Source organism: Panulirus ornatus, chromosome 11 (assembly GCF_036320965.1).
Source record: "Panulirus ornatus isolate Po-2019 chromosome 11, ASM3632096v1, whole genome shotgun sequence".
Classification (NCBI taxonomy): Eukaryota; Metazoa; Arthropoda; class Malacostraca; order Decapoda; family Palinuridae; genus Panulirus; species Panulirus ornatus.
This window is the reverse complement of record NC_092234.1, coordinates 4937087-4964918: the sequence shown is the minus strand read 5'-3', so window position 1 is coordinate 4964918 and position 27832 is coordinate 4937087. Positions and strand designations below refer to the sequence as shown.

The following is a 27832-nucleotide window of genomic DNA, read 5'->3' as shown; positions in this document are numbered from 1 at the left end:
TAATAATAATAATAATAATAATAATAATGATAATGATAATAGGGATAAGTGATAATATATTAGTTATTGGTTGTCTTCCGTGTAGTCAAGTAGCGCTACTACTGAGTTTAAGTGATGACACTCACGACCATGTGAATAGCGAGACCACACATGGTATTAGAATGATCCTGTACACCTGAAGGCGGCAGTGCCAACTTCCAACATGTAAGAGTAAATGGATCCAGTCTTTCCATAACCCCTTCTGAATTGCGTGTGTTGATCCATGTTGTGTACGCGTTCAGTTACTGACCTAGGTACTGTGAGATGATGTCCCACAGCCCTGACCTCGCTCACCTGTGTGTGATCGATAACACGCACCGCCATCATCATCATCTACACTGGCGAGTAAACTGATGGATGTGTTGGACACCTGCATACTGAGAGCTATGTGGTGAACATACAGGCATCTCTCGAGGTTTATTCTTATTAGTCAGTTTAATGCATTTTACTCCTCTGGAAGAAAATATTTGCAAACAATTTTGTTCACTGAAAAGCAACGTTTGTTGTGCTACAGGAAATCATACTGATCTGTAATCGGTTAATGTTTTTACAAATGTCATATTTTGACGCTTGTCATTGATCCAGTATGGCAACGACTTTACCACGCCCAACCTGAGAGTGCAGTAGTGTGTGTGTGTGTGTGTGCACCCTGTGGTGTGTTTGTGTGCTTATGGTTGATACGTTTCCGTAGCTTCCTTCCTGTGTGGGCGGTAGAGCCAACCAGTCAGTGTGAGCAACACTCATGACGTCACACGCTCAACCCCCATTACCCCAGGCCACGGACCTTTGCTGCCATCTCCCGGACTTTTCAATTTATTTTTAGCGCTCTCTCAAACTCAAGAAAAAGATTTATGGTCTAAGTAAAGGATGTTATGCTTCTCGTACGGATGGATAGATATGGTGTCCGAATATGCAAGGCTGAGGATGGAAATAAATATCTACGTATTGACAATTTCTCCGTAAGATGTTTGCTCCCAGGTAAGCGTCCTAGCCAGCCTCACTCGCCCTCACGGCACCCGACCCACACCAACTCAGTCCACCCTGATCACCACCGAGGAAAGGTCTTACGGTGTTGTGCTCCTCATGGGCGTCAGTGACAGATGCGAGGTTCGTAACCAGAGAGCAGCAGTAGACGGTAGTGAGGGTCGCCTGTGTCGTGAGGGGAAAGACCTACATTGGAGGAGGTACTTTAGTAAGGGGAACATGGTTGTGTTGCAGCCTACGAAGTTAGGGACTTCCAGGGTTGGCTTTAACCTGAAGCGTGGGAGGGCTCGGAGGGCGTTGTCCCTCCTGGGTGACAACAACAGCAAGCTAAACCTGCAGCTGGCCGAGTCCCTCCTCACCATCTCGGCCGAGGAGTTCACCAAGAAATGGAACTTCGACCCGATTCGGGAGGTTCCGCTCCGTGATGGTCGATACCAGTGGACAACCACGGACCCCACGGCTTCTCGGCCTCCCAACGCAGCAGAAGACGTCGCGCACGAACGCCCCCGGACTTGTTTCCTTTCGTCGGCGAATGACCCGTCTCCACCTGCGGGTGACCCGTCCCGGGACACCTGTGTGACGCAGGGGGCCGCGCGCGCCACGAACATCTGCGGCACAGCTGCGGGGGGCGGCGACCACCATCTGCATCGCCTGCGGACCTGCGGTACTGGCACCGGCGAACAACACCTAGCGGACCCAGGTGTGTCAGGGAGCGAGAGAGTGGGTACGTTACAGACAGACGACCAGAGGGTTGAGACCAACCCCCAGCGTGTGGAAAACGACAGGCAAGCAACAGAAAACGTGACACGGAACGAGGACGACAGCCAGGCAGGGGTCCGGCTGCCGGAGGCCGCCGCCAGCGGGAGCCGTGCCGAATCGGAGGCTGTGGTAGCGGAGCGCGGTGGAGGGCGGCCGGCCGCCGCCGCGCCCCGCGACTCCCCAAGGAGCGACCCCCACGACGTCGTTCAGGACGACCCCCACATCGCCCCTGTGGACGACTCCCACGCCCCAACACTTCGCCAGACTTGTATCACAGGTGAGTTATGAACCCCTCACTCCTACACACACACACTAGCTAGCTACCACTGGTTTTGCATCATAATTGAGACGTACATACACCACTCACACTCATGGAAGCTCACCCTCTTATTAGTTTTGTAGCACATGTTAGTTGTATCGCACCCCACACACTCAGTGGACGAGCACTCACGCACACACTCGCTGGACGACCCACGCACTCACCAGACGACACCCACACTTCTGCTGGTACACGCCACAGCTGTTGTATACCCCAACACTTCACTGTAAGCCCGACTAGGTGGTTGTTAGCGAGAGGAAAGGACCTTGGTCCACAAGGGACTAATTGTAGAATTAGGACAGCGGGATGTACGGAAGAATAACCAAAGGTTAGAGAATTCAATACAAGGGAAGTAGAATACGTGGGCTGTGCACTAAGTGGAAACCATTTGAACCTAGAGTCAATTATTTTTTATTCTATTCTGAGCACGACTATGTTCCTCGCGTCATATATATATATATATATATATATATATATATATATATATATATATATATATATATATATATAAAATGTAATTGTTATTCAGTAAAGTCTTAAAACGTGTCAAGAATCCAAACAAGTAATTTCCATATTTTTTGGTAGATAGACAAGGAGGTATTGCACATATCTTCCCTTATATGACTTTAATAATGATGATTATAAATAACTTGCAGAGAAAAAATAGAATAGTTTATTTTATAATTTGTGCAAATAGTAAAAACAAGAAAAAATCTGCACATTTTATATATATATATATTTTTTTTTTTTTTTTTTTATACTTTGTCGCTGTCTCCCGCGTTTGCGAGGTATATATATATATATATATATATATATATATATATATATATATATATATATATATATATAAACTTTTCTATAATCTATTGTGCAACTCTTCTAACTGTCATTTTCACTAGCAAATGATATACATAGTTTTCTATAATCTATTGTGCAACTCTTCAAATTCTGTCATTGTCACCTAGCAAATAATATATATGGTTTTGTATGTAAATCTACGGGTTATTTTTGCCATGATTCTGGGAATGGCTATTGGTGTTCAGGAGGGAGAGTTGGCCGACTAGAGCTGGCTCTGCTGACCAAGTGTGAGATGACATTGTTAGGTAAGAGAGAAGTGGCTTTGTAGTGTAGGAAAATACCGGCTCTTTGGCTTGAGAGTGAACAGGTTTAGATGGGTGTCAGGTGGGAGAGGGTTGGGCTTATGTGGCTTTGGGTGAATCGTAGTGATCTAGCTGACAGCTCAGTAGTTGCGTGCTGGAGTCTTGATTTTCGTTGTCAGTAACAGAATTATGGAAGTATGATTATTCTTGTGTTATTTCCTGACTGGGTGTGTTGTATCTCGTCATCATGAGCACTTGTATCAGGCTTCTGTATTGCCATTCCCACAAGGCAGATTTACTGTCTTATTGTCTTTGATTTAAAACACACACACACACAAGACAAGATACGCCTCCACTGAACACACACACACTCACACATGAGCTGATAAGTCCTACTCGTTTAAATGACTCTCGTGTCATAAACTGATTTATATAAATGTAATCACTATTTTGAAAAAGGTATATTCACATCCTCCTCAGAAATGAATTAATTGTATACCATAATTTCAAGGAAGTTTTAGTGTTATTAAAGTTTTGAGTTTTTTTTAGTTATGAATTTTGATAGACTCAGTAACGGCATTCTGCTAAAATATCTGATGAATGCACCTCTACCCGTAAAGAAATAGCTTGATATAAAACTGTAATGAAATAATATAACCTTAACCTTACTTTCGTATGTTCTAATCTAACATAAAACTACACAGGAAAATTATAAATATATATATATATATTTTTTTTCGACAGAATATGTCAGGCCACGTAAGAGGGCGACCGCCACCACTAGGGAACCCCACCTACAACACCAGACCCACTCGAAGAAGCGGCCGGCGTCCAGCCTACAAGACCACCTACACCAGCCTCCCCACAAGAAAGTTCTACTTCAGCTACGGGCGTGAGGATCTCTTAGCGAGACGAAGCTTTGTTTTGTGTAGTAGCATCCCCCCCCCCCCCCCCCTTACCGAAGACAGTAATGTATTGTTAAAGTTTATTATATACGCGGTTCATCAAAATTACGACTGAGGATTTGTGATTTTTCCCATTTTCATGGCTTCCCTGTTTGCAACCCTGGGATCTGGGTTATGTGTTCGGGTTTAGACAACCCCAGGTGTTCTTGTTTGTGGCCCCAGGGTGTTCAAAAAAAAAAGAATACAGCTTGTGGTCTTAGGTTATCAAACACCAGGTGAAGTTACTATGATGTTGTGTCTCAGATCGCAAAATGCTCGAGCCCATCTGAAACCCAGGATTGTAAAGTATTGTTACTGATGTATGTAAAAACTATTTGGAACACGTCACCTGCACCTTTACGAAATGTGTATACTTATTTGTCTTCCATCATTCTTAGGAGAAACATTGGATAACTTTGTAGTTGGATAATTCATGAAAAATTGATAAGGATTCTCTCTCTGTTTCTTTGGTATGTAGGTTCATAAAGACTTTTTTACTTATCCCTATGTAGGAAAATTAAAACGTATCATAAATGGCAGAGAGACGTGGCTGAGCGTGTTTATGCATGATAATTGATTAATTAAAACTAGTCATTCCTTTGATGGCAATATAAGAGGCATTTATATGAGCTATAAATTAACTGAATACTTAAGAACCGAAAGGCTTTATTATTTTCATTATATAAACCTATCTTGTTTATAGTAATCATCCTAGTCAGTTTTTATGTGTAATCAAATGTATATTATTGTATCAAAGAATGGTGAAGGCTTTAGTATTTATTAATGAATTTTAGCTATAGATATGTCCCTATAAACTACCTCTGTTGTATGTGTTTTATTTTAGAGTTCTTGTTCTCTTCTCTTTGATACAAACTATTAAATTTTCTTTCTGAAATTTTTTACTGCAATTTTTATGTTCGTTTCCTTTGTTTTCCATATAATTGGTTGATGTTTTTGGAGTGTATTTTCTTTTCTTTTCCTCTGTAATCTAGTCTTGTAATTTAATGTTAATTTTTTGTTATTCAAAACAAGTTGCTGAGGTGGAGCTTTAATTACTGTAATTTTTGTACAGACAAATAAAACATAAGATGTAAACATGGAATTTTAGCATTAACCTTATGTATTTAATTACATTATCCATATGTAACTTGAACTTTACGATCATGCAGTTTTTTTCAAACTTTTGTATTCTGTCTATATTCACAATATCATCACTCAGTTTATTCCATTTATCCACCATATTTATTCTGTAAAAGCATTTCTGTATATATATATATATATATATATATATATATATATATATATATATATATATATATATATATATATATATATATATATTCTAATCACTTTCTTTCTTCATATTATGACATCAGATGTTCTATCTCTATACCTTTCGATTAACTGCTGCTTTCATCAAACTAGCTTGAAAATATAGTTTGCGATTAACTCACCCTTACTCTTCTCTCTTCCTCTATAGCCACTAACCTCTCGCTGAAACAGACTTTTTAATTTTGTTGCTATCATTGTTGCCTTCCTTTGGACCTCTTCTAATTGTTTGTGCCTCTGAAAGTGCATTGGCCAAACTGGTGACGGGTTTGGGTATATTGCTGACTAAGTCATATTCGTATCGAGGGTCTGATCCTGACTATTTTCCATTCATTAAGGTTGAATGTAATCATTTACGTATAAGAGAAACTTTATAGAGATTATTTTCACCAATCTTCTTTCCTCACAACCATGGCATTACCTGCAAACATGTTCAGGTCTTGAGTGTATTATGCCTTGTAAGTCCTTCACGTATTCAAGAAGATCACTGGTCCCGAAATAGAACCCTGCGGCACTCCACTTGGCGATCTCCATTTTGAGAAGGATCTCCTGGTATACGTACTTTTTTCCCTTCCATAGCTAAGGAGTTCCGTCCTTATTCCAGCCTGAAGAGCCAGCTTCTTTAGCAGCCTCTTATGTGGCGTAGAGTCAAATACTTTCCATAAGTCCACTGTATGTGATTACAATTTGTCCCGTCTCTTAACCTTGTATGTATGTACCGTGTCTTTACTCCTGTGTATGTACGGCAACACACACACACACACACACACACACACACACAACTTAACCTATGCGAGAGACCCATTCTATCGACCAGCACCTAACGAACTAACAACTGGTTGTAGAAATCAAACAGTTGTATCAAATGATTGTATCTAACCTGTGTGGCAGTAAATATTTATTTGTTACAACCTGACGGCCAACAGTAATGGAAGATTTGATTGTAACTAGCAGGCTGTAATAACTGATAAAAAGAATATAACTCCTAGCCCCAAGGACTAACACTATACAAAAACTAGAAGTAACAACCAGATTATGCTAACAGAGAGTAAGTACTAATAACAGATCATGAAATTGTCAGTATCATAACAAAATTGTCAGTAACTTACACTTGACAGTAGACGAATACTAGCCACCAACGACCCATGGAAAATAGATAAAACTATCAAGTAAGAACAGCATCTAGTAACCAACAACAAGCAAATAACTACCACATTCTTACAACTAAATAATGAAAATATCGAACAATCTCCCCCCCCCCCCAAAAAAAAAAGAAAATAGAATAAAAATGAAATGAATAATTGGTGACCAAAGACTTGTTATAAGGCTATAAGCGACAAGCAGTTGTCGGGTAGACCCCTCTAACATCTCCCAACAGACAGTAACTAAGGACTGAAAGGGTTAAAGGCCTAACGAACAGGTTTCTTCCAATATATAATTAACCGTTCAGTGCCAAGGATAATTATGGAAATGACTGCGCTCGCAGTGTTTCAGGCTGGGTGGCCGAGAAAACTGATTTTTACCTTTTATTTTTTCCTCGAGAAAATATTATTTTAGGGTATTTTTTTTTAAAGTAACGTGAATATCAATTTTTTTTAAGATTTTGCGTTACATTTTTTTCTTATTTATGCTATTATTAGCATAACTTTTGAAAGTTATATCGAAATTTTTTTGTTCTTCAGTTCTGCTTCTCCTTCTCTCATATAGAAATATAGTTACTGTGTATGCTTCAGCAAGAACCATATAGGCAGCGAGAGTATGTATATATGTTGTTAATTACTTTTAATATTTAAAGGTGTTTCAAGCTGGTTCGAAAATGACCCTGGCAGTCGATAATCCTGAAGCTGAAAGAACCAACCACAGCCAACCATGTCATCGATCTAACGGTAAACACCCCCATCAGTGGAGGTGGTATTACTGGCGGGTAGGAACAGTTTTATGGCACATCTACCTACCCAAGGTTCGACAGCCTCATAAAATGCCCACGAGTCGAACCCAGGGCCACGCCTACCCGAGTACTGCAGAGTATCTTTAACATTTCTATTTCAAGACCATGAAGGGTAAGTTTCCACGAAATCATGCTGATATTTTAGCGCTGCGTAGTTATGGGTGATAGTAGTGGGTGACTGGTGGATGACTGGCGGGTGAGAGTGGTGGGGGAGAATGAGCGGATGGAGACATTTCCTCTATGTTAGGTTTCCGTCAGTCATCATCAAACGGTCATTAAAAACTCTTTTGTTGGCCTTACAACTGGCAATGGTGTATACAGCCTCTCATTATCTGTCTAATTACTGTAATTAACAGCTTATCCGTTTGTGTTGCTATCATACACATACGTTCGCACACACACGCACATACATTTGTAGATGTATGCGTGTGTTCGTGTGTACAGTCATTTTCAACGGTTATATTGTATTGAAGTGGATCCTGATAGCTGCGCATGTACTGAATTGGTAATGTATTGGATTGGAAATTTTAACTATCAATGATCTCTACCATAGCGAGCAAAGCTTTGCAAATTATGGAAGATTTATTTTATAGATTTCTTCCGGTTTCTGACAATCATCTGAAGCTCAAGCTTTTAGAGAAACATACTGTTTTTTCATTTATAAAGAAAATTAGCAAAAAAATAAAAAAAATCACCACCTTTAACTTACGGTAACAGAAACAGCAATAATTACTACCGTGTATATATATATATATATATATATATATATATATATATATATATATATATATATATATATATATATATATATCTTTCTTTTTCTTTCAAACTATTCGCCATTTCCCGCATTAGCGAGGTAGCGTTAAGAACAGATGACTGGGCCTTTGAGGGACTACCCTCACCTGGCCCAATTCTCTGTATATATATATATGGAAAGCATCAAAATTTGACGTTTAACGCTGTAAATTAACGAGCTTCATTTTTCACTATCGTGACAGTTTCATGACTAGAAATTTACTATACGTCCGTAGGAAAGCGACATCTTTTCTCCTTTAATGATTAGAAAATCTTTACTCGAAATGTTTTCTTATGTCGTAAATATAATAAAAGATGTTGAGAAAGTTAGATGTTGAAATGGCTCATTGATCTACCTGATCCGAGGATAATATTTACCCATCGATATCTCTGTAAAGATTTATGTTATTCAAGTACACGAACATAAGAAAAGAGCTAAATATCAACGATTAATATTAGTAGGCACTTGTGGTTGAGATACAACTAGTACAGTCGTCAATAGATGGCGTTGACAGGAGTAGAAATGAATAGCTGACAACTCAAACGTTATGCTTTTTGTTGCTAATTATTGTATAGGTTTCTTATCCCTATTGTAGGTCTCAATGAAAACAGTGTGACGACGGAGGTTAGGCCAGCCTCAAATGTGGTGTGAGTGTGTCCGTGGTGGAATTAATATAATTCCTGAGTCTGTGTTATTGAAAGTGTGAGCATTGATCAGTGTATAAACCCTGAGTGACTAATATTTGATGATGATATTAAGACCATTTCGTATATATCATCAGGTGATTTAAAGGAAGTTGAGCCGCTATTTATATTCGGAGACAAAATTTGTAAACAAGACGAGGATGTCAGTGTTGTGTCTGAAGTAAGTTTTAAGTAATTTAACAACTTGGGACAAGTAGAAAAAACAAGCTTTGTTTTCATAGCTTAACCTAATGTATGGAACTTACATTTGATACATACATTTGATACTACAGACTGATTAACTACACGAATTGATGCAAAATTCTGTTTTGTGTTCATATGATAATTGTGGATCTGTATACACTTTATTTAACAGACTGATTAACTACACGAATTAATTCATTAGTCTGTTTTGTGTTCATATGATAATTGTTGATCTGTATACGCTATTTAACATACTGATTAACTACACGAATTAATTTTACTTGTCTTTTGTGTTCATATGATAATTGTGGATCTGTATACACTATTTAACAGACTGATTAACTACACGAATTAATTCACTTGTCTTTTGTGTTCATATGATAATTGTGGATCTGTATGCACTTTATTTAACAGACTGATTAACTACACGAATTGATTCATTTATCTGTTTTGTGTTCATATGATAATTGTGGTTCTGTATACACTTTATTTAACAGACTGATTAACTACACGAATTAATTCATTTGTCTGTTTTGTGTTCATATGATAATTTTTTTTTTTTTTTTTATACTTTGTCGCTGTCTCCCGCGTTTGCGAGGTAGCGCAAGGAAACAGACGAAAGAAATGGCCCAACCCCCCCCATACACATGTACATACACACGTCCACACACGCAAATATACATACCTACACAGCTTTCCATGGTTTACCCCAGACGCTTCACATGCCTTGATTCAATCCACTGACAGCACGTCAGCCCCGGTATACCACATCGCTCCAATTCACTCTATTCCTTGCCCTCCTTTCACCCTCCTGCATGTTCAGGCCCCGATCACACAAAATCCTTTTCACTCCATCTTTCCACCTCCAATTTGGTCTCCCTCTTCTCCTTGTTCCCTCCACCTCCGACACATATATCCTCTTGGTCAATCTTTCCTCACTCATCCTCTCCATGTGCCCAAACCACTTCAAAACACCCTCTTCTGCTCTCTCAACCACGCTCTTTTTATTTCCACACATCTCTCTTACCCTTACGTTACTCACTCGATCAAACCACCTCACACCACACATTGTCCTCAAACATCTCATTTCCAGCACATCCATCCTCCTGCGCACAACTCTATCCATAGCCCACGCCTCGCAACCATACAACATTGTTGGAACCACTATTCCTTCAAACATACCCATTTTTGCTTTCCGAGATAATGTTCTCGACTTCCACACATTCTTCAAGGCCCCCAGAATTTTCGCCCCCTCCCCCACCCTATGATCCACTTCCGCTTCCATGGTTCCATCCGCTGCCAGATCCACTCCCAGATATCTAAAACACTTCACTTCCTCCAGTTTTTCTCCATTCAAACTCACCTCCCAATTGACTTGACCCTCAACCCTACTGTACCTAATAACCTTGCTCTTATTCACATTTACTCTTAATTGTGGATCTGTATACACTTTTTAACAGACTGATTAACTACACGAATTAATTAATTTGTCTGTTTTGTGTTCATATGATGATTGTGGTTCTGTATACACTGTAGTTAACAGACTGATTAACCACACGAATTAATTCATTAGTCTGTTTTGTGTTCATATGATAATTGTGGGTCTGTATACACTATTTAACAGACTGATTAACTACACGAATTAATTCATTTGTCTGTTTTGTGTTCATATGATAATTGTGGATCTGTATACACAATTTGACAGACTGATTAACTACACGTATTAATTCATTTGTTTTGTGTTCATATGATAATTGTGGATCTGTATTCACTATTTAACAGACTGATTAACTACACGAATTAATTCATTTGTCTGTTTTGTGTTCATATGATAATTGTGGATCTGTATACACAATTTGACAGACTGATTAACTACACGAATTAATTCATTTGTTTTGTGTTCATATGATAATTGTGGATCTGTATACACTATTTAACAGACTGATTAACTACACGAATTAATTCATTAGTCTGTTTTGTGTGCATATGATAATTGTGGATCTGTATACTTTATTTAACAGACTGATTAACTACACGAATTAATTCATTTGTCTTTTCATATGATAATTGTACTTCTGTATACACTATTTAACAGACTGATTAACTACACGAATCAATTCATTAGTCTGTTTTGTGTTCATATGATAATTGTGGATCTGTATACACTTTATTTACCAAACTGAGAATAAGCGAATATGATAGAAACCAGTGAAATTATGAAATTAGTTACACCGTAATTGACAAATGCAGACAAGTCTCCCTTGTTAATAATACTATTTTTGAAAATGGCGTTTCAAATTAAACTGTGGATACAATACTCTCAACGCATAAACTAGTATTAGAACAAAGTAAACTACGAACAACAAAGCAAAAACTACTAACGAAATTGTTTTCAAGATTGTACTGTTTCAAGCTCTCCATGTGAAGTCTTCATTGGTAAGTACAAACTGAATCTAATACGTATTTTTTTTTTTTTTCATCATGCAATTATGACCAGGTTGAAGCGCGATTTCCATAGCATGTTCTCAGTAAATTACGCTGTTCATTTTTAAAGTTCAAATGTGGCGTTGAACCTGAACTTACAGCTTTTCAAGAACAAGCTTATTGCTGACTTTGAGCACATGAAATACAAATCTGTATTATTAACATTAGGCACTGCGAACTATGAACTTATTGCTCTGCTAGTGTGCATATTGGCTTATATCTATAAGAAAAATGGAACATTATCATTATGCTAATTAGTATTATTTCGATATATTTTTTCAATTCAATGAAAAATTCTTTCAATGGTCGTTGTTAAACATAATTGACTGTTTACTAATTCGGGTTTGATATTTAGTACTCATTGTTTCGGGATCCATTGTTCATATTTTATAAATTCAATATTCAGTTTTCAGTACTCAAGGTCAGTGTTCAGTATTAAAGTTTCAACATTCATTGTTCAGTGTTCATTTTATGTTGTTATGTTGTTCCAGCCAGCTACCATGTACTACAAAGGTAAGAAATGTTTTAAAGTAGCTACGAAAATTTAACTTTTATTAAGATGTTTATATCATGAGTTATATTCGTATAAGCTGTTCACATCTTTGTGTTGTAAGAATTTTCTTTACATTTACCAACCTTGAATGCCTACGCTCTTATTCTAAATTTTGGAGAAGTCTTATAAAGCATGATGTGACCAGTTTGAGATATATTACAATAGTAGATATTAGTAGTAATATATTATAATAGTGCTATCGAATGGCACTTATCAAGTGTGATTGTTTTATATAATTATACTGTATTCTGTAGTATACTTTATATATTGTACTGCATACTATAATTCATATCCTGTATTATGTGTGGCTTGTTTCGTGCTATTTCTTGAAATGTGATCGTCATATTCATTCATACATTGGACAGTGTATCGTATGGTAGGGAATCCCCTTGGTTATTACCCCGCTCTCCTTCATGCCCGCTATATCAATAACTCTCTCCCGGCGTTTGCAGAGCTTGGCCGGGATTCCCTAGATTCTCCTTAAATTCTTTAGAAACTCGGGTTTCACGATCTTTCCCCATATCCTCCCGTGTGGTCTGGCTCTGTGTTGTAAAGTTGTAACAAGAGAGTTCTCGCAGTTCTCTCTCACAGAGGGTTGTTACGTTATAACATACCAAGTCAGAAACATTATCGTCTACGCCGTAGTAGACTGACTCTACGGTGTTATAATGGCATAAAACTCGATTGAAGTGTTGGTAATGTAGCCTGAATGGATGTGAATGCGTCATAAGTGGTGGTTGATAGAGACTTTAAGAGACTCTAGCCTCAGCGTATGTTATCGTAAGGAGAAAAAGTGAGTCGGTGAATACAAGTTGTTATTCTAAAAGTCATTAGTGGAAATTACTGTTTACTCTGGTTACACACTGCGTTTTAAGCTAAGCTTAGACTGGGCGAATCTTTACACACACACACACACACACACACACACACACACACACACACACACTGGTTCAAGAGCCAAATACACAGTGAGTGTACCTTTTTCTAGAATTATCTCGGACCCCTGAAGAACTTCAAATATTTGATTGGTGGTTATAACTGACGATTTTAGTGACCCTGGCAGGTGATGGGTGTAAAGCCCAGATAACCAACTAGTTCTGTCCGTTCAACAACACACAAATTAGAGATGCAGTGATGATAGTTGGACTGTTAGAGAAACTGTACCGTACATATTACAGTGGTCAAGTTCATAGGGTACCAGATTGGAGGATCGAGTACAGAAAGTAGGTGGGGGCTTTGTGTGGTGATGTAGGTAGGTGCGGAGTAGGTTCCTCTGCATGGGGTAGATGGGTGGATTTGGTTTCTCTGTGCCGGCTTGGTGGGTGTTGAAGGTTCTCTCTGTACAAGGTGGGTGGGTGGAGGAGGTTCCCTCTGTACAGGGTAGGTGGGTGTTGAAGGTTCTTTCTGTACATGGTAGGTGGGTGGAGTAGGTTCCTCTGGAGGGAGTACAAGACCCCAGCCCTCACCCTGGTCGTCCATCATAGTAATTGAGTCTGCCTCGAGGGCTCTGGATTTTGACAGGTTGGAAAGGATAATGTATTGCTAACACTGAACACCTCACATTAGACGTGTATGTTTGTTTGGGCTCGTGTGTGTGTGTGTGTGTGTGTGTGTGTATGTGTGTTATCAGAATACACTCTACTGGAATTATTAGTATAGATTATGTAGGTAATAAGTAGGTTAGATTAAAGATAAGTAATATAAAGTACCTTTACGCTTCAAGATCCTTGAGTTGACATTTCTTCATTAGTGATATGTGACACTCTTATCAAATTGGTAACCCTGAGTCAGAATTTTTGATTATTATACTGGAAATCATTTACGAAAATTGTCATTTAGAAACTACAATAATCATAGAACCTACGATGTCGAAATTAGGATGCGTGGTGAAGATCATGATCGAAAATTATGTCCATATGATTACTTTTTGATTAAGGTAATGTGCAAAAAAAAAAAAAGAAACGTTGAAAGAATGGAAGTATTTTTTTTTTTTTTTTTGATAAAGAATAAGTTAGGGTCAATGGTCGGAAGTCATTTAGCGGTCACAAGAAACCAAAGCATGACACTTTTCTACAGGTTAATTAGCTGGTACCTGCGTACCTTGGTATTGTGTTGACCGCAACCTCAGCCAAGTCCCCTCCCTCCCCCTCAGCCTGGACCACTAACCGCAACCATGGTAACAACCCACCCCCCCTCCTCCTCCCCCCCTCTTTCTCTAGGCGGCGCGGCGGGTGTGAGTGACGGAAGATGAGTCACGGGATGTGACGCCCTGGGCTTTGTCTCGCTCTGTTGAGAGAGAGAGAGAGAGACGAGAGAGAGAGAGAGAGAGAGAGAGAGAGAGAGAGAGGAATACAATAGATTGAGAGGTCTGGTTGGGTACTTTACGCTTTAGGCTTAACGACTGAACTGAGTAGAATCATTAAGGCCGTCAAAGTCAAACTACAATTCCTAAGAAATAAAAAGAACTCGTTCGTTCAGATTGATTAGTATAAATTCAAGACCCTTACACGGTCTTTACTACAGACAGTCGTTATAGAAAACGACATCGTTAATCTTGAACTAAGAGAGCGTTCTGCTGACTGGCCTGAGATTTGTATAGGTCAGCTCGTCTGTCGTGGTGGTGGTGTTTGGCTCTGCCGAGGGTCTGTCATGGGTCTGTGACATCCTATTGTCCACCTGTCATGGGGTGACGAGGCAGTGCTATTGTAAACAACAGGTGTTATTGTAGGGAAAAGATACCGTTTGTGTTTCTTTTTGTATTTATTTGCATACGTTTTAAGCCCTCCTCGGCAAACGGTTCCCAGTATATTACCTTCCTTTTTTGTGAGGTATTTAAATCCACTTGGTTCTGATGTTTATGTTTTCTGTGTGATGGACGAGATTGATTCTGTTATTTCTGTTGTGTATGTACCAGACGAGCGTGTCTGTGCCGAGGTGGAAGTACATATGGCTAGGTTAGGGTAGGACGTTTTGACTCTGTAGTTTACGTATCGTTTCATTCTTCGATATTCCTTCTGTAGCGTGAGAAACACTAATAATCAATATTCTTATCACCTGCATCACTACCCATTCCTAACGTCCCACGTAACCTCATTTCTCGTGAGTTCCCTTCATACCGCTCTCACGTCCACCTCCCTCACCTCCACTGACCATCCTTTAGTTTCCTCAAAGCCTATAACGGGCTCTATTACGTTGTCAGCGGAACTCTTTCACTGTATATCTAAATAATCGATATTTTAAAACCATAAAACAATAAAACGTCTGTGGAGTAGACTCCAGCCTTTAAGCACCCCGCTAACCTATGAGTAATAGTAGTCCTGTATTACTGACAACATGCAATAATTATCTTAAGGGAAGCAACAGCGTGGTTGTATCCCAAGCTCAAAAGCATTTTGATGTTGAATATTTCATAATCGGTAGCAATAAGCATCCATCACAGAGTTTCTTATATTTTTTCACAGTTGAGAAAGAGATGGAGGTAACAGACGCTTCCGAGAACTGTCAGGGCGAAATATTAATCCAGGAGGGTAATTTAGGCACTTTGAAATTTTTAGCATGGTTACCCCATCGAAAAAAAAAAAAGATTTATCGGTAACTATTACAAAGTACAAATATCTTATTCATTTTCACTATTGTTATTTGTATGACCTTCGGGTGATTGATTGATATTTGATCGACTTGAGCGTGTGGTGAGGAGGTCTGGTGATGCACACATCCCATCACCTTGGGGTGTGATGCCATCCATCTGGTGCCCACGCCGGGGCATCACTCATCCCTCCTGCTGACTCGCTGTAGGAGTTCACTTCAGCAGGACGTCCTCCTGCTGTATCCTGCGGCGTTATCTCGCCTTGAGACATTACCGGGAGATGAATTACGCACTCCTTAGGCCTCTGCACTCCCACCCCCCACCCCCTCTTTTTTTTTCTCTGTCTCTTTCCTGAATTATTGAAATATATTTGATAAGATTTTGTGGCGGAGAGGATGTACACATGACTTTTGTGGTTTAGGGTTCGATCTTATGCGATGGTTTTAGAGTTGATTCTCTACAATCACTGCAGAACTGGTCACCTTTTTGACAGTTGATTCATATGCGGTATTTTCCATTGTAACGGCATAAGAAGGTGTGGCTTTTTATTGAAATTTGTAGTATAAGAATATTAACTGAAGTTGATTCCTGGATCAAACAGCAAATTATCCCTAAGTTGAAGCTTACATTACAAGGTTAAGCTTACTTTTTATTCTTCATTATCCTCCTGCAGTTTGAATATCACATTTCAACAATGAGGAGATGACTAATTTAAAAGAAGATATATGAAAACGGTTATTGTGACATAAAAACACATAAGCCACAGTAAAGGTTCGACTGTGTGTGCTTGGGTTCCAAGCCGTGTGAAACCCCAAGCTAGAGGGATCTATCACGAACATCTCCTAAACCCAGACAATGGATGGGTCCCAGTCCGTCTTACTACAATGCCCCTTATGAGAAAATATGCAAATGAAATGGGAAAGCGTGTCTGTAGATCAAGACATTAGAATGTACGGAACGTTTCCTTGTCCCCGCCGTTTACGTGGAATATATTCCGCCCCTTATCTTTGTCTGAGACCTTGTTAAAGATGCCCTTAATCAGTGTTGGACGGAAATCAGAAGACGAAATTTGCAAAGTCACACGAGGTAAAACATATGAATGTATACACAAAACATGTAGTAAGTCAGTATAACAGTTCATTTGAATCAGACCGATTGAAGTACAAGACGAACGGATATTAAATAAGACAAGAAATGTAACAAAAAGGACGGAAGGAAGAAATATGAGATCATGGAATGAAAAGTATAAAAGCGAAAGGCAATAAATGAAAGAGAAGAAGAGAGAAAGAAAAATACGTAACACTAAACATATAACTCAAGAGAGAAGACTAATATTCAGTGAAATAATAGATATTTAAACAAGAGAGGACCCAAAACATGACCATAGAGCACGCCGCCAGAGGCTAAAGACCAGACGAAGAAATCTCAGGTCCCGGTCTGCGCGGCTGGTCTGCTGACCACGTCCGTGGTGAGGGTACGCCACTTGTAATATGACCTGAACATCTCATCTTGGACGATAATCCTCTGACTCAGATTTGTCTTTTTTTCTCTCTCTCTCTTCTCTCTCTCCTGGAGATGTAGAGTGTGTGTTGCAGGTTTGGTATTTCGTCGTGAACAGAAAGGATTTTGTTATGGAAATGTGGTTCAGAGTTCGGTTTTTTACGGTGGTTTTGTATTACAAAAAAAGAAAGGATACTGTAGTGGAACGTGGTTTACTGTAGGGATTTCATAGTGGATTATTGTTACAGAGAGGAGAAGGGATTTTGTGGTGAACTCTGGTTCAAAGATTTTGACGTGAATTTATGCCGTGGATGTGAGGAGGGATTTTGTGGTGTTGTGAAGTCATTTTGCTTTGGCTTTTTATACGATGCTGCAAAACTGGGATTTTTCTGTGATGTTATGCTAATGAGGGGATGGGAATACTGTCATGGATTTTAATCTCACAGAAATTAAAGGATTTTGTATTTGGTTTTATTCAGTTTTGGGAGACAGCAGAGAGAGAAATACGAAGGTGGTCATGTCTCTTGGCTTCTGTAGACGACTGTACACATAAGTGTACAATTTTGACTTTGGCTAACTCCATACACCCTTCAAGCCCTGAGCCTCTCTCTCTCTCTTATCTTTCCTAATCATCAGTATCTTGCACTGACGTCTGCCAAAGGCATCAGAGGTGGTTTTTCTAAGGCATCAGTATTCACGTCTGCCTAAGACATCCATCCTTGACGTCTGCCAGAGACATCACCGGTGTGATGTCTGCTTGTGACACCATGACTGACGTCTCTGCTTTAAGACATCAATCCGTGGCTCCTGCATCATCAGTCTACACGAAGTCCTTCTCTCACCACGTGTCATGTTCACCTTATCATTCTGGTACTCACCTGCTTCCCTGACTCACTTTCTTCACCACCCTGGACCCATGACTCATGAGTAACTCTGTATAATTACTCATGTCAAGCTTTACTGACTCCAGTTATCACCAACATTAATTCTCTTTTATCTTTGTTATCTCGGTTCCTTCATCTCCTCACACCTACGTCGTAATTGAGAAATCCATCTTTTTATTTCATCTCGTCTACTTGGCACTTTGTTGACCCGGTGGAGGGATAAAGGGCGTAAGGTTGCAGGCCATGAAGGGTGACGTTCCGAAACATTAGTGTAGGGCTTGGCGACCATAATGGCGGTGTTGACAGACAAGTTCTGCACCCTTTAATGGTTTGTGTGTGTGTGTGTGTGTGTGTGTGTGTGTGTGTTTGTGTGTGTGTGTGTGTGTGTGTGTGTGTGTGTGTGATTTCTGTCTTCCAAAATGTACATAAAGTTACATATCTGTACAGATAACTTTATCATTAGAAATTGTATTCGTCACAAGATATAAAAGAACTGATTAAGTTAGTTAAAGGACTCCTCATAAGTACCTATTAAATAAAGCCATTTGAAAAAAAAGGTCTGATTATTAATGTCTTATGCCGGTCAAATAACCTAGTACTACAGCGTCTCCTGCCGGTCAAATAGCCCAGTATCTACTGTGCTAAATACAGCACGTGTTGTAGACTACGTTATCCTGGTAAACATGCGTGAGTAGCATAGGAAGGAATTTACAATACCTTCATAGATGTATCGTAAACCAACCTGGTGTAGGTTCAACCCGGTGTAGGTTTGTTATGTGTTCACGTTGAGTGAAAACATGATTGGATTGTGTTTGTCTGTGGATAGAAATCTCGAGGCTTCCCTATGAACAGTGGTTACCCTCACGGCTATGTCTTCCCTCGCCATCTCATCTATCAGTGATCTTGTGTCTCCCCGCACTCATATTCAGTCAGTCATCTCCTAACACACCATAGGATCTTCTCATTTGCTCCTTCTATCTCTTGATTTCAACATCATTGAAAGAATTTATACACCTTAGAAAATGGAGCACCCGACCCCCCAGCTTTTCAGTCATTTTCCATAACTATTACGACGAGAAGGTGTTTGGTGCAGATCTTTCCTCTTGGTGGACATGAACTAAGAGTGTAGCGTCGTGGGGAGAATTTCGTGAACACCACATCATTAAATTATGTGTTACACGTCGGTAATATATCTTTATGGTCAAGGTGTGAGGAGTTACAATACATATTTCCATACTAAACAAGTGACTTAGCTATGAGAAGATAAGAGTTTTTGAGAGTGTGTTAGAGGAATTCTGTTGTCTATACCAGAGAGCATTTTAAGTGGTACAACCACCTGTGGTACGACCATAAGTGGTACAACCACCTGTGGTACGACCATAAGTGGTACAACCACCTGTGGTACGACCATAAGTGGTACAACCACCTGTGGTACGACCATAAGTGGTACAACCACCTGTGGTACGACCATAAGTGGTACAACCACCTGTGGTACGACCATAAGTGGTACAACCACCTGTGGTACGACCATAAGTGGTACAACCACCTGTGGTACGACCATAAGTGGTACAACCACCTGTGGTACGACCATAAGTGGTACAACCACCTGTGGTACGACCATAAGTGGTACAACCACCTGTGGTACGACCATAAGTGGTACAACCACCTGTGGTACGACCATAAGTGGTACAACCACCTGTGGTACGACCATAAGTGGTACAACCACCTGTGGTACGACCATAAGTGGTACAACCACCTGTGGTACGACCATAAGTGGTACAACCACCTGTGGTACGACCATAAGTGGTACAACCACCTGTGGTACGACCATAAGTGGTACAACCACCTGTGGTACGACCATAAGTGGTACAACCACCTGTGGTACGACCATAAGTGGTACAACCACCTGTGGTACGACCATAAGTGGTACAACCACCTGTGGTACGACCATAAGTGGTACAACCACCTGTGGTACGACCATAAGTGGTACAACCACCTGTGGTACGACCATAAGTGGTACAACCACCTGTGGTACGACCATAAGTGGTACAACCACCTGTGGTACGACCATAAGTGGTACAACCACCTGTGGTACGACCATAAGTGGTACAACCACCTGTGGTACGACCATAAGTGGTACAACCACCTGTGGTACGACCATAAGTGGTACAACCACCTGTGGTACGACCATAAGTGGTACAACCACCTGTGGTACGACCATAAGTGGTACAACCACCTGTGGTACGACCATAAGTGGTACAACCACCTGTGGTACGACCATAAGTGGTACAACCACCTGTGGTACGACCATAAGTGGTACAACCACCTGTGGTACGACCATAAGTGGTACAACCACCTGTGGTACGACCATAAGTGGTACAACCACCTGTGGTACGACCATAAGTGGTACAACCACCTGTGGTACGACCATAAGTGGTACAACCACCTGTGGTACGACCATAAGTGGTACAACCACCTGTGGTACGACCATAAGTGGTACAACCACCTGTGGTACGACCATAAGTGGTACAACCACCTGTGGTACGACCATAAGTGGTACAACCACCTGTGGTACGACCATAAGTGGTACAACCACCTGTGGTACGACCATAAGTGGTACAACCACCTGTGGTACGACCATAAGTGGTACAACCACCTGTGGTACGACCATAAGTGGTACAACCACCTGTGGTACGACCATAAGTGGTACAACCACCTGTGGTACGACCATAAGTGGTACAACCACCTGTGGTACGACCATAAGTGGTACAACCACCTGTGGTACGACCATAAGTGGTACAACCACCTGTGGTACGACCATAAGTGGTACAACCACCTGTGGTACGACCATAAGTGGTACAACCACCTGTGGTACGACCATAAGTGGTACAACCACCTGTGGTACGACCATAAGTGGTACAACCACCTGTGGTACGACCATAAGTGGTACAACCACCTGTGGTACGACCATAAGTGGTACAACCACCTGTGGTACGACCATAAGTGGTACAACCACCTGTGGTACGACCATAAGTGGTACAACCACCTGTGGTACGACCATAAGTGGTACAACCACCTGTGGTACGACCATAAGTGGTACAACCACCTGTGGTACGACCATAAGTGGTACAACCACCTGTGGTACGACCATAAGTGGTACAACCACCTGTGGTACGACCATAAGTGGTACAACCACCTGTGGTACGACCATAAGTGGTACAACCACCTGTGGTACGACCATAAGTGGTACAACCACCTGTGGTACGACCATAAGTGGTACAACCACCTGTGGTACGACCATAAGTGGTACAACCACCTGTGGTACGACCATAAGTGGTACAACCACCTGTGGTACGACCATAAGTGGTACAACCACCTGTGGTACGACCATAAGTGGTACAACCACCTGTGGTACGACCATAAGTGGTACAACCACCTGTGGTACGACCATAAGTGGTACAACCACCTGTGGTACGACCATAAGTGGTACAACCACCTGTGGTACGACCATAAGTGGTACAACCACCTGTGGTACGACCATAAGTGGTACAACCACCTGTGGTACGACCATAAGTGGTACAACCACCTGTGGTACGACCATAAGTGGTACAACCACCTGTGGTACGACCATAAGTGGTACAACCACCTGTGGTACGACCATAAGTGGTACAACCACCTGTGGTACGACCATAAGTGGTACAACCACCTGTGGTACGACCATAAGTGGTACAACCACCTGTGGTACGACCATAAGTGGTACAACCACCTGTGGTACGACCATAAGTGGTACAACCACCTGTGGTACGACCATAAGTGGTACAACCACCTGTGGTACGACCATAAGTGGTACAACCACCTGTGGTACGACCATAAGTGGTACAACCACCTGTGGTACGACCATAAGTGGTACAACCACCTGTGGTACGACCATAAGTGGTACAACCACCTGTGGTACGACCATAAGTGGTACAACCACCTGTGGTACGACCATAAGTGGTACAACCACCTGTGGTACGACCATAAGTGGTACAACCACCTGTGGTACGACCATAAGTGGTACAACCACCTGTGGTACGACCATAAGTGGTACAACCACCTGTGGTACGACCATAAGTGGTACAACCACCTGTGGTACGACCATAAGTGGTACAACCACCTGTGGTACGACCATAAGTGGTACAACCACCTGTGGTACGACCATAAGTGGTACAACCACCTGTGGTACGACCATAAGTGGTACAACCACCTGTGGTACGACCATAAGTGGTACAACCACCTGTGGTACGACCATAAGTGGTACAACCACCTGTGGTACGACCATAAGTGGTACAACCACCTGTGGTACGACCATAAGTGGTACAACCACCTGTGGTACGACCATAAGTGGTACAACCACCTGTGGTACGACCATAAGTGGTACAACCACCTGTGGTACGACCATAAGTGGTACAACCACCTGTGGTACGACCATAAGTGGTACAACCACCTGTGGTACGACCATAAGTGGTACAACCACCTGTGGTACGACCATAAGTGGTACAACCACCTGTGGTACGACCATAAGTGGTACAACCACCTGTGGTACGACCATAAGTGGTACAACCACCTGTGGTACGACCATAAGTGGTACAACCACCTGTGGTACGACCATAAGTGGTACAACCACCTGTGGTACGACCATAAGTGGTACAACCACCTGTGGTACGACCATAAGTGGTACAACCACCTGTGGTACGACCATAAGTGGTACAACCACCTGTGGTACGACCATAAGTGGTACAACCACCTGTGGTACGACCATAAGTGGTACAACCACCTGTGGTACGACCATAAGTGGTACAACCACCTGTGGTACGACCATAAGTGGTACAACCACCTGTGGTACGACCATAAGTGGTACAACCACCTGTGGTACGACCATAAGTGGTACAACCACCTGTGGTACGACCATAAGTGGTACAACCACCTGTGGTACGACCATAAGTGGTACAACCACCTGTGGTACGACCATAAGTGGTACAACCACCTGTGGTACGACCATAAGTGGTACAACCACCTGTGGTACGACCATAAGTGGTACAACCACCTGTGGTACGACCATAAGTGGTACAACCACCTGTGGTACGACCATAAGTGGTACAACCACCTGTGGTACGACCATAAGTGGTACAACCACCTGTGGTACGACCATAAGTGGTACAACCACCTGTGGTACGACCATAAGTGGTACAACCACCTGTGGTACGACCATAAGTGGTACAACCACCTGTGGTACGACCATAAGTGGTACAACCACCTGTGGTACGACCATAAGTGGTACAACCACCTGTGGTACGACCATAAGTGGTACAACCACCTGTGGTACGACCATAAGTGGTACAACCACCTGTGGTACGACCATAAGTGGTACAACCACCTGTGGTACGACCATAAGTGGTACAACCACCTGTGGTACGACCATAAGTGGTACAACCACCTGTGGTACGACCATAAGTGGTACAACCACCTGTGGTACGACCATAAGTGGTACAACCACCTGTGGTACGACCATAAGTGGTACAACCACCTGTGGTACGACCATAAGTGGTACAACCACCTGTGGTACGACCATAAGTGGTACAACCACCTGTGGTACGACCATAAGTGGTACAACCACCTGTGGTACGACCATAAGTGGTACAACCACCTGTGGTACGACCATAAGTGGTACAACCACCTGTGGTACGACCATAAGTGGTACAACCACCTGTGGTACGACCATAAGTGGTACAACCACCTGTGGTACGACCATAAGTGGTACAACCACCTGTGGTACGACCATAAGTGGTACAACCACCTGTGGTACGACCATAAGTGGTACAACCACCTGTGGTACGACCATAAGTGGTACAACCACCTGTGGTACGACCATAAGTGGTACAACCACCTGTGGTACGACCATAAGTGGTACAACCACCTGTGGTACGACCATAAGTGGTACAACCACCTGTGGTACGACCATAAGTGGTACAACCACCTGTGGTACGACCATAAGTGGTACAACCACCTGTGGTACGACCATAAGTGGTACAACCACCTGTGGTACGACCATAAGTGGTACAACCACCTGTGGTACGACCATAAGTGGTACAACCACCTGTGGTACGACCATAAGTGGTACAACCACCTGTGGTACGACCATAAGTGGTACAACCACCTGTGGTACGACCATAAGTGGTACAACCACCTGTGGTACGACCATAAGTGGTGCAACCACCCGTGGTACGACCATAAGTGGTACAATCACTTGTGGTACGACCATGTTCGTGGTAAAACAGCGCTAAATCGCAAATCCGTCTACGAACTGTAGTAATGGAAGAAGATGAAGAAAAAATAACGATAATAAGTTAGTAGTCTGGGAGAATTAATCATACAAAGAAATATTCGGTAGAAGTTATGTTGCATTTTTTTCTCTCTTTGGTAATTCGCATTATTTAAAACTCAAAACAAGAACGAATTAAGTTTTGAGACAAAATTTGAATGTATGCTTTGAGAGCATTTCTGTGTATTAAGGCTATATTGATAACTTCGACTAACAATATATATATATATATATATATATATATATATATATATATATATATATATATATATATATATATAAGAAGTCTACGGCTGAGAAACCTAGCATCATACATAGCAACTGCTAAGCTTCAGTGAACCATCCGTCAGGAAGACAAAGGACTGGGCTGGACATAGACCTGTCGGGACTCACAAGAAACAAGTGTCAGTCTTAACCGTAAACTATAACTTCCTATAAATAAATATTTGGTTAATAACGACTGACAGGATTTACCGTTTATAGTCCTTTGTGTCCAGAGATGAATAGAAATTAGTTTTTGTGTGCCAGAGAGTACAAACTTACATAGTTATATGCATGTTTGTGGTCAGAGGAGAATATGGCGTTAAAAAAAGAGAAGGGGGTGCTCATGTAGACGTGTTATTGGCGGTATCTGTTGGTGGCGGTGAAGGGAAGAGTGTTGGAGTGACGTTGGAGCAGTGGAGGGAAGGAGACAAGGGTGCTGTGACTCAGAGGAGTGAAGGGCTGGGGGAGAGAAGTCATTAGCCAGGATGTGAAACCTATTTTTGTCTCGACTCACCCGGAACAGGAGCTGGTGAGGGGGGGTTTACTGAGCAGGAACGAGAAATCACGAGTCTGAGAGAGAGAGAGAGACGCTATTGAGGTGGTGTTTCCAAGCTTCTCAACGGTTCTTTTATCTAACATTTCACCGAATTTAGCACTGTGTGTGTGTGTGTGTGTGTGTGTGTGTGTGTGTGTGGATGTTTTGCTAGCTGTTCATAACTAGTAAGTGATTAAAAGTAAAACATCTTAAGCCTTCTGAAATGACTATTTTGTTTTTGTTTTCTACACTTTATAGAATGTATATTTTCCTCACAGTTCTCATAGCGATTTTAAAATTCTCATCTTCATGGTTATGGTGTTCATCTTCCTCTCATTTCTTATGTTCAGTGAAAATGTTCGTCTTCCACAGCTATGTTCACCTCATTACGGTTCATCTCCAGCCCTGTGTTCAAAATTCCTACGCTTACGTAAGATATTATCTCACTCTCCCTACGTCCATCTTTGAACGTGTTCTTCTTACCCACTGTCTACAACATACTCGACACGTCCTCCGTGTCCACACATTAATAATGGAGTATTTACTTTGCTTCTGACCTCAGATTTACCCAGTATGCTAATTAGATTATCTTAACCTTGAATGGATTAATCTCTTCATTATCAGGCCATTAAAAGATCCTGGTTAACCCCTGGGTCACGACGGTACGACCCTTCAGCTCGGCGATAGTTGTACGACGTGCACAAGGGCTGTACCGTCGTGCTCAAGGGTTATGACGTGGTGTTCAAGGGTTGCACCGTCCTGCTCAAGGGTCGTGCCGTGGTGGTGCTCAAGGGTCGTGCCGTGGTGCTCAAGGGTCGTGCCGTGGTGGTGCTCAGGTGTCGTGCCGTGGTGCTCATGGGTCGTAACGTCGAGCTCAAGGGTCGTACCGTCGTGCTCAAGGGTTGTAACGTCGTGCTCAAGGGTCGTAACGTCGTTCTCAAGGGTCGTAAAGTCGTGCTCAAGGGTCGTACTGTGGTGCTCAAAGGTCGTATCGTGGTGCCCAAAGTATTAATCACTTAGATGCCACAGTGACGTTTCACATCTGTGGCATCTTGAGAGACTGTGAACCTCTGAACTCTGAATCTTGAGACTGTCAATGTAGGGAAGCTTCGAACGTATTCGATTTAAAACAAAACTTTTGAATTAAAACGTTTTTGGATTTTGAATCTTTGGACTTAGTGTTTGGACTTTGGGCTTCCGCTCTCCGAAGCTAATTGACTCCAGTTTTTGAAACCATGAATTTATGAATTTACTTCAGTAAATGTTGAATCACTCAACGCCGATATGGTTGGCTCTGAAGCTACGAACCGCGAATCTTGAGGTTTCGGATTTTTAGACCTTGAATCTTCATTCTGTTAGATGCCTAAACATCGGAGTATTCGATGGCTTTAGTGAACCCGAATACACACACACACACACACACACTCGACAATTAGGACATGTACATAAGATTAAGTATTTATCTTCATAAGTATATCATAAGTATATCAGCGATACGAAGATATGACTCATGAAGACTCACTTCCAACATGCTACCCCAACAGACCACAGACGAGAGACCAATCTTCAGACTAATGTCTGATCATCAATATGAAAATGGTTGACACCCGTTTTCTCCGATTTTTTTTTTCTGTCAAAATTCAGAACTACATTGCGTTTTTTTTCCCCCGAAAGATCGCATGGAGACCGTCATTTTAGTTCTTTATTATCATATATGCATTTCTGGGTAGATTTTATTTTCATTCTTCGATTTTTGTGTCGTTTGATATGACTTGCAGAACATAAAAGAATTGAATGATTATTTGTTTCTAGGTAGAAGTAGATATTATGCGATCTACAAATCGTACCTTTGATAAGTAAACTTTACAAATATATTTTTGATTAATCTCGCGTACATTTGAAGTTGTAACCTTGAGTATTCAAACACGAATGGTTGTTTATCTTACATATCTTAGATTCACTTGACTCCAAATAACTTTCTAGTTTATCAAGACTCGGTGAATCTAGACGCAGGTTTTCACTATCTCGAGACATTCTTGTATTTCTCGATACAGTTTCAGTGAGTCATGGAAGGTTCTGGTTCCGTCACCGCAGATGTGTGTCATCCCCCACCACCGCCACCAGATCTGTTTGTGTCCAACATTTTTTCGTGAGGAAGTCTCCTAAAAGTGTGTATAAAATAATACTTGAAGTTATTATTCCCGCAGTCGACTCTCTTTAGAGATATCCGGAATTGCTAATTTTTTTTTTCCTTTGTATTGTAGTCAAACATTATTTCTCTTCAAGAATTTCTCAAAAAAAAAAAGTTTACTTAAAAATTGTCACGGTACATTATTTCTGCCGATAGATTTCTGTGAAATTTTTATGTTCGTTTCCTTCGGAAAAAAAAAGAAAGACTTCCTTCGTATTTTCTGACATTTTTAAGAGAATAAGTGATTTTTTGGTCTGATATTTTATGCTAGCGCATAATATGAAACGCAGGGAATTTATATCAGGTCGGTGCATAAGTTCCCGTATCACCGACGGACAACGTACGTCGTACACCTTCAGCAAATCGCCG

At 41.3% G+C, this 27832-nt stretch overlaps 1 protein-coding gene and 1 long non-coding RNA gene across 3 annotated transcripts in view; both read left to right on the top strand.

The window, feature by feature from the left end:
* Positions 1 to 900: 900 nt before the first annotated feature.
* Positions 901 to 5240, top strand: LOC139751234 (uncharacterized). Its single transcript, XM_071666455.1, has 2 exons — positions 901 to 2059; positions 3946 to 5240. Exons 1-2 carry the CDS (start codon positions 1123 to 1125, stop codon positions 4095 to 4097), a joined length of 1089 nt encoding a protein of 362 aa, XP_071522556.1. The 5' UTR covers positions 901 to 1122; the 3' UTR covers positions 4098 to 5240.
* Positions 5241 to 8837: 3597 nt separating this feature from the next.
* The window catches only part of LOC139751232 (uncharacterized), a 179943-nt gene continuing 160948 nt past the window's right edge, over positions 8838 to 27832 (top strand). For both annotated transcript variants that reach the window (XR_011713314.1, XR_011713315.1), the window contains exons 1-2: positions 8838 to 8865; positions 11201 to 11541. This is a non-coding gene — a long non-coding RNA (uncharacterized lncRNA). The remainder of the gene's footprint in view (positions 8866 to 11200; positions 11542 to 27832) is intronic.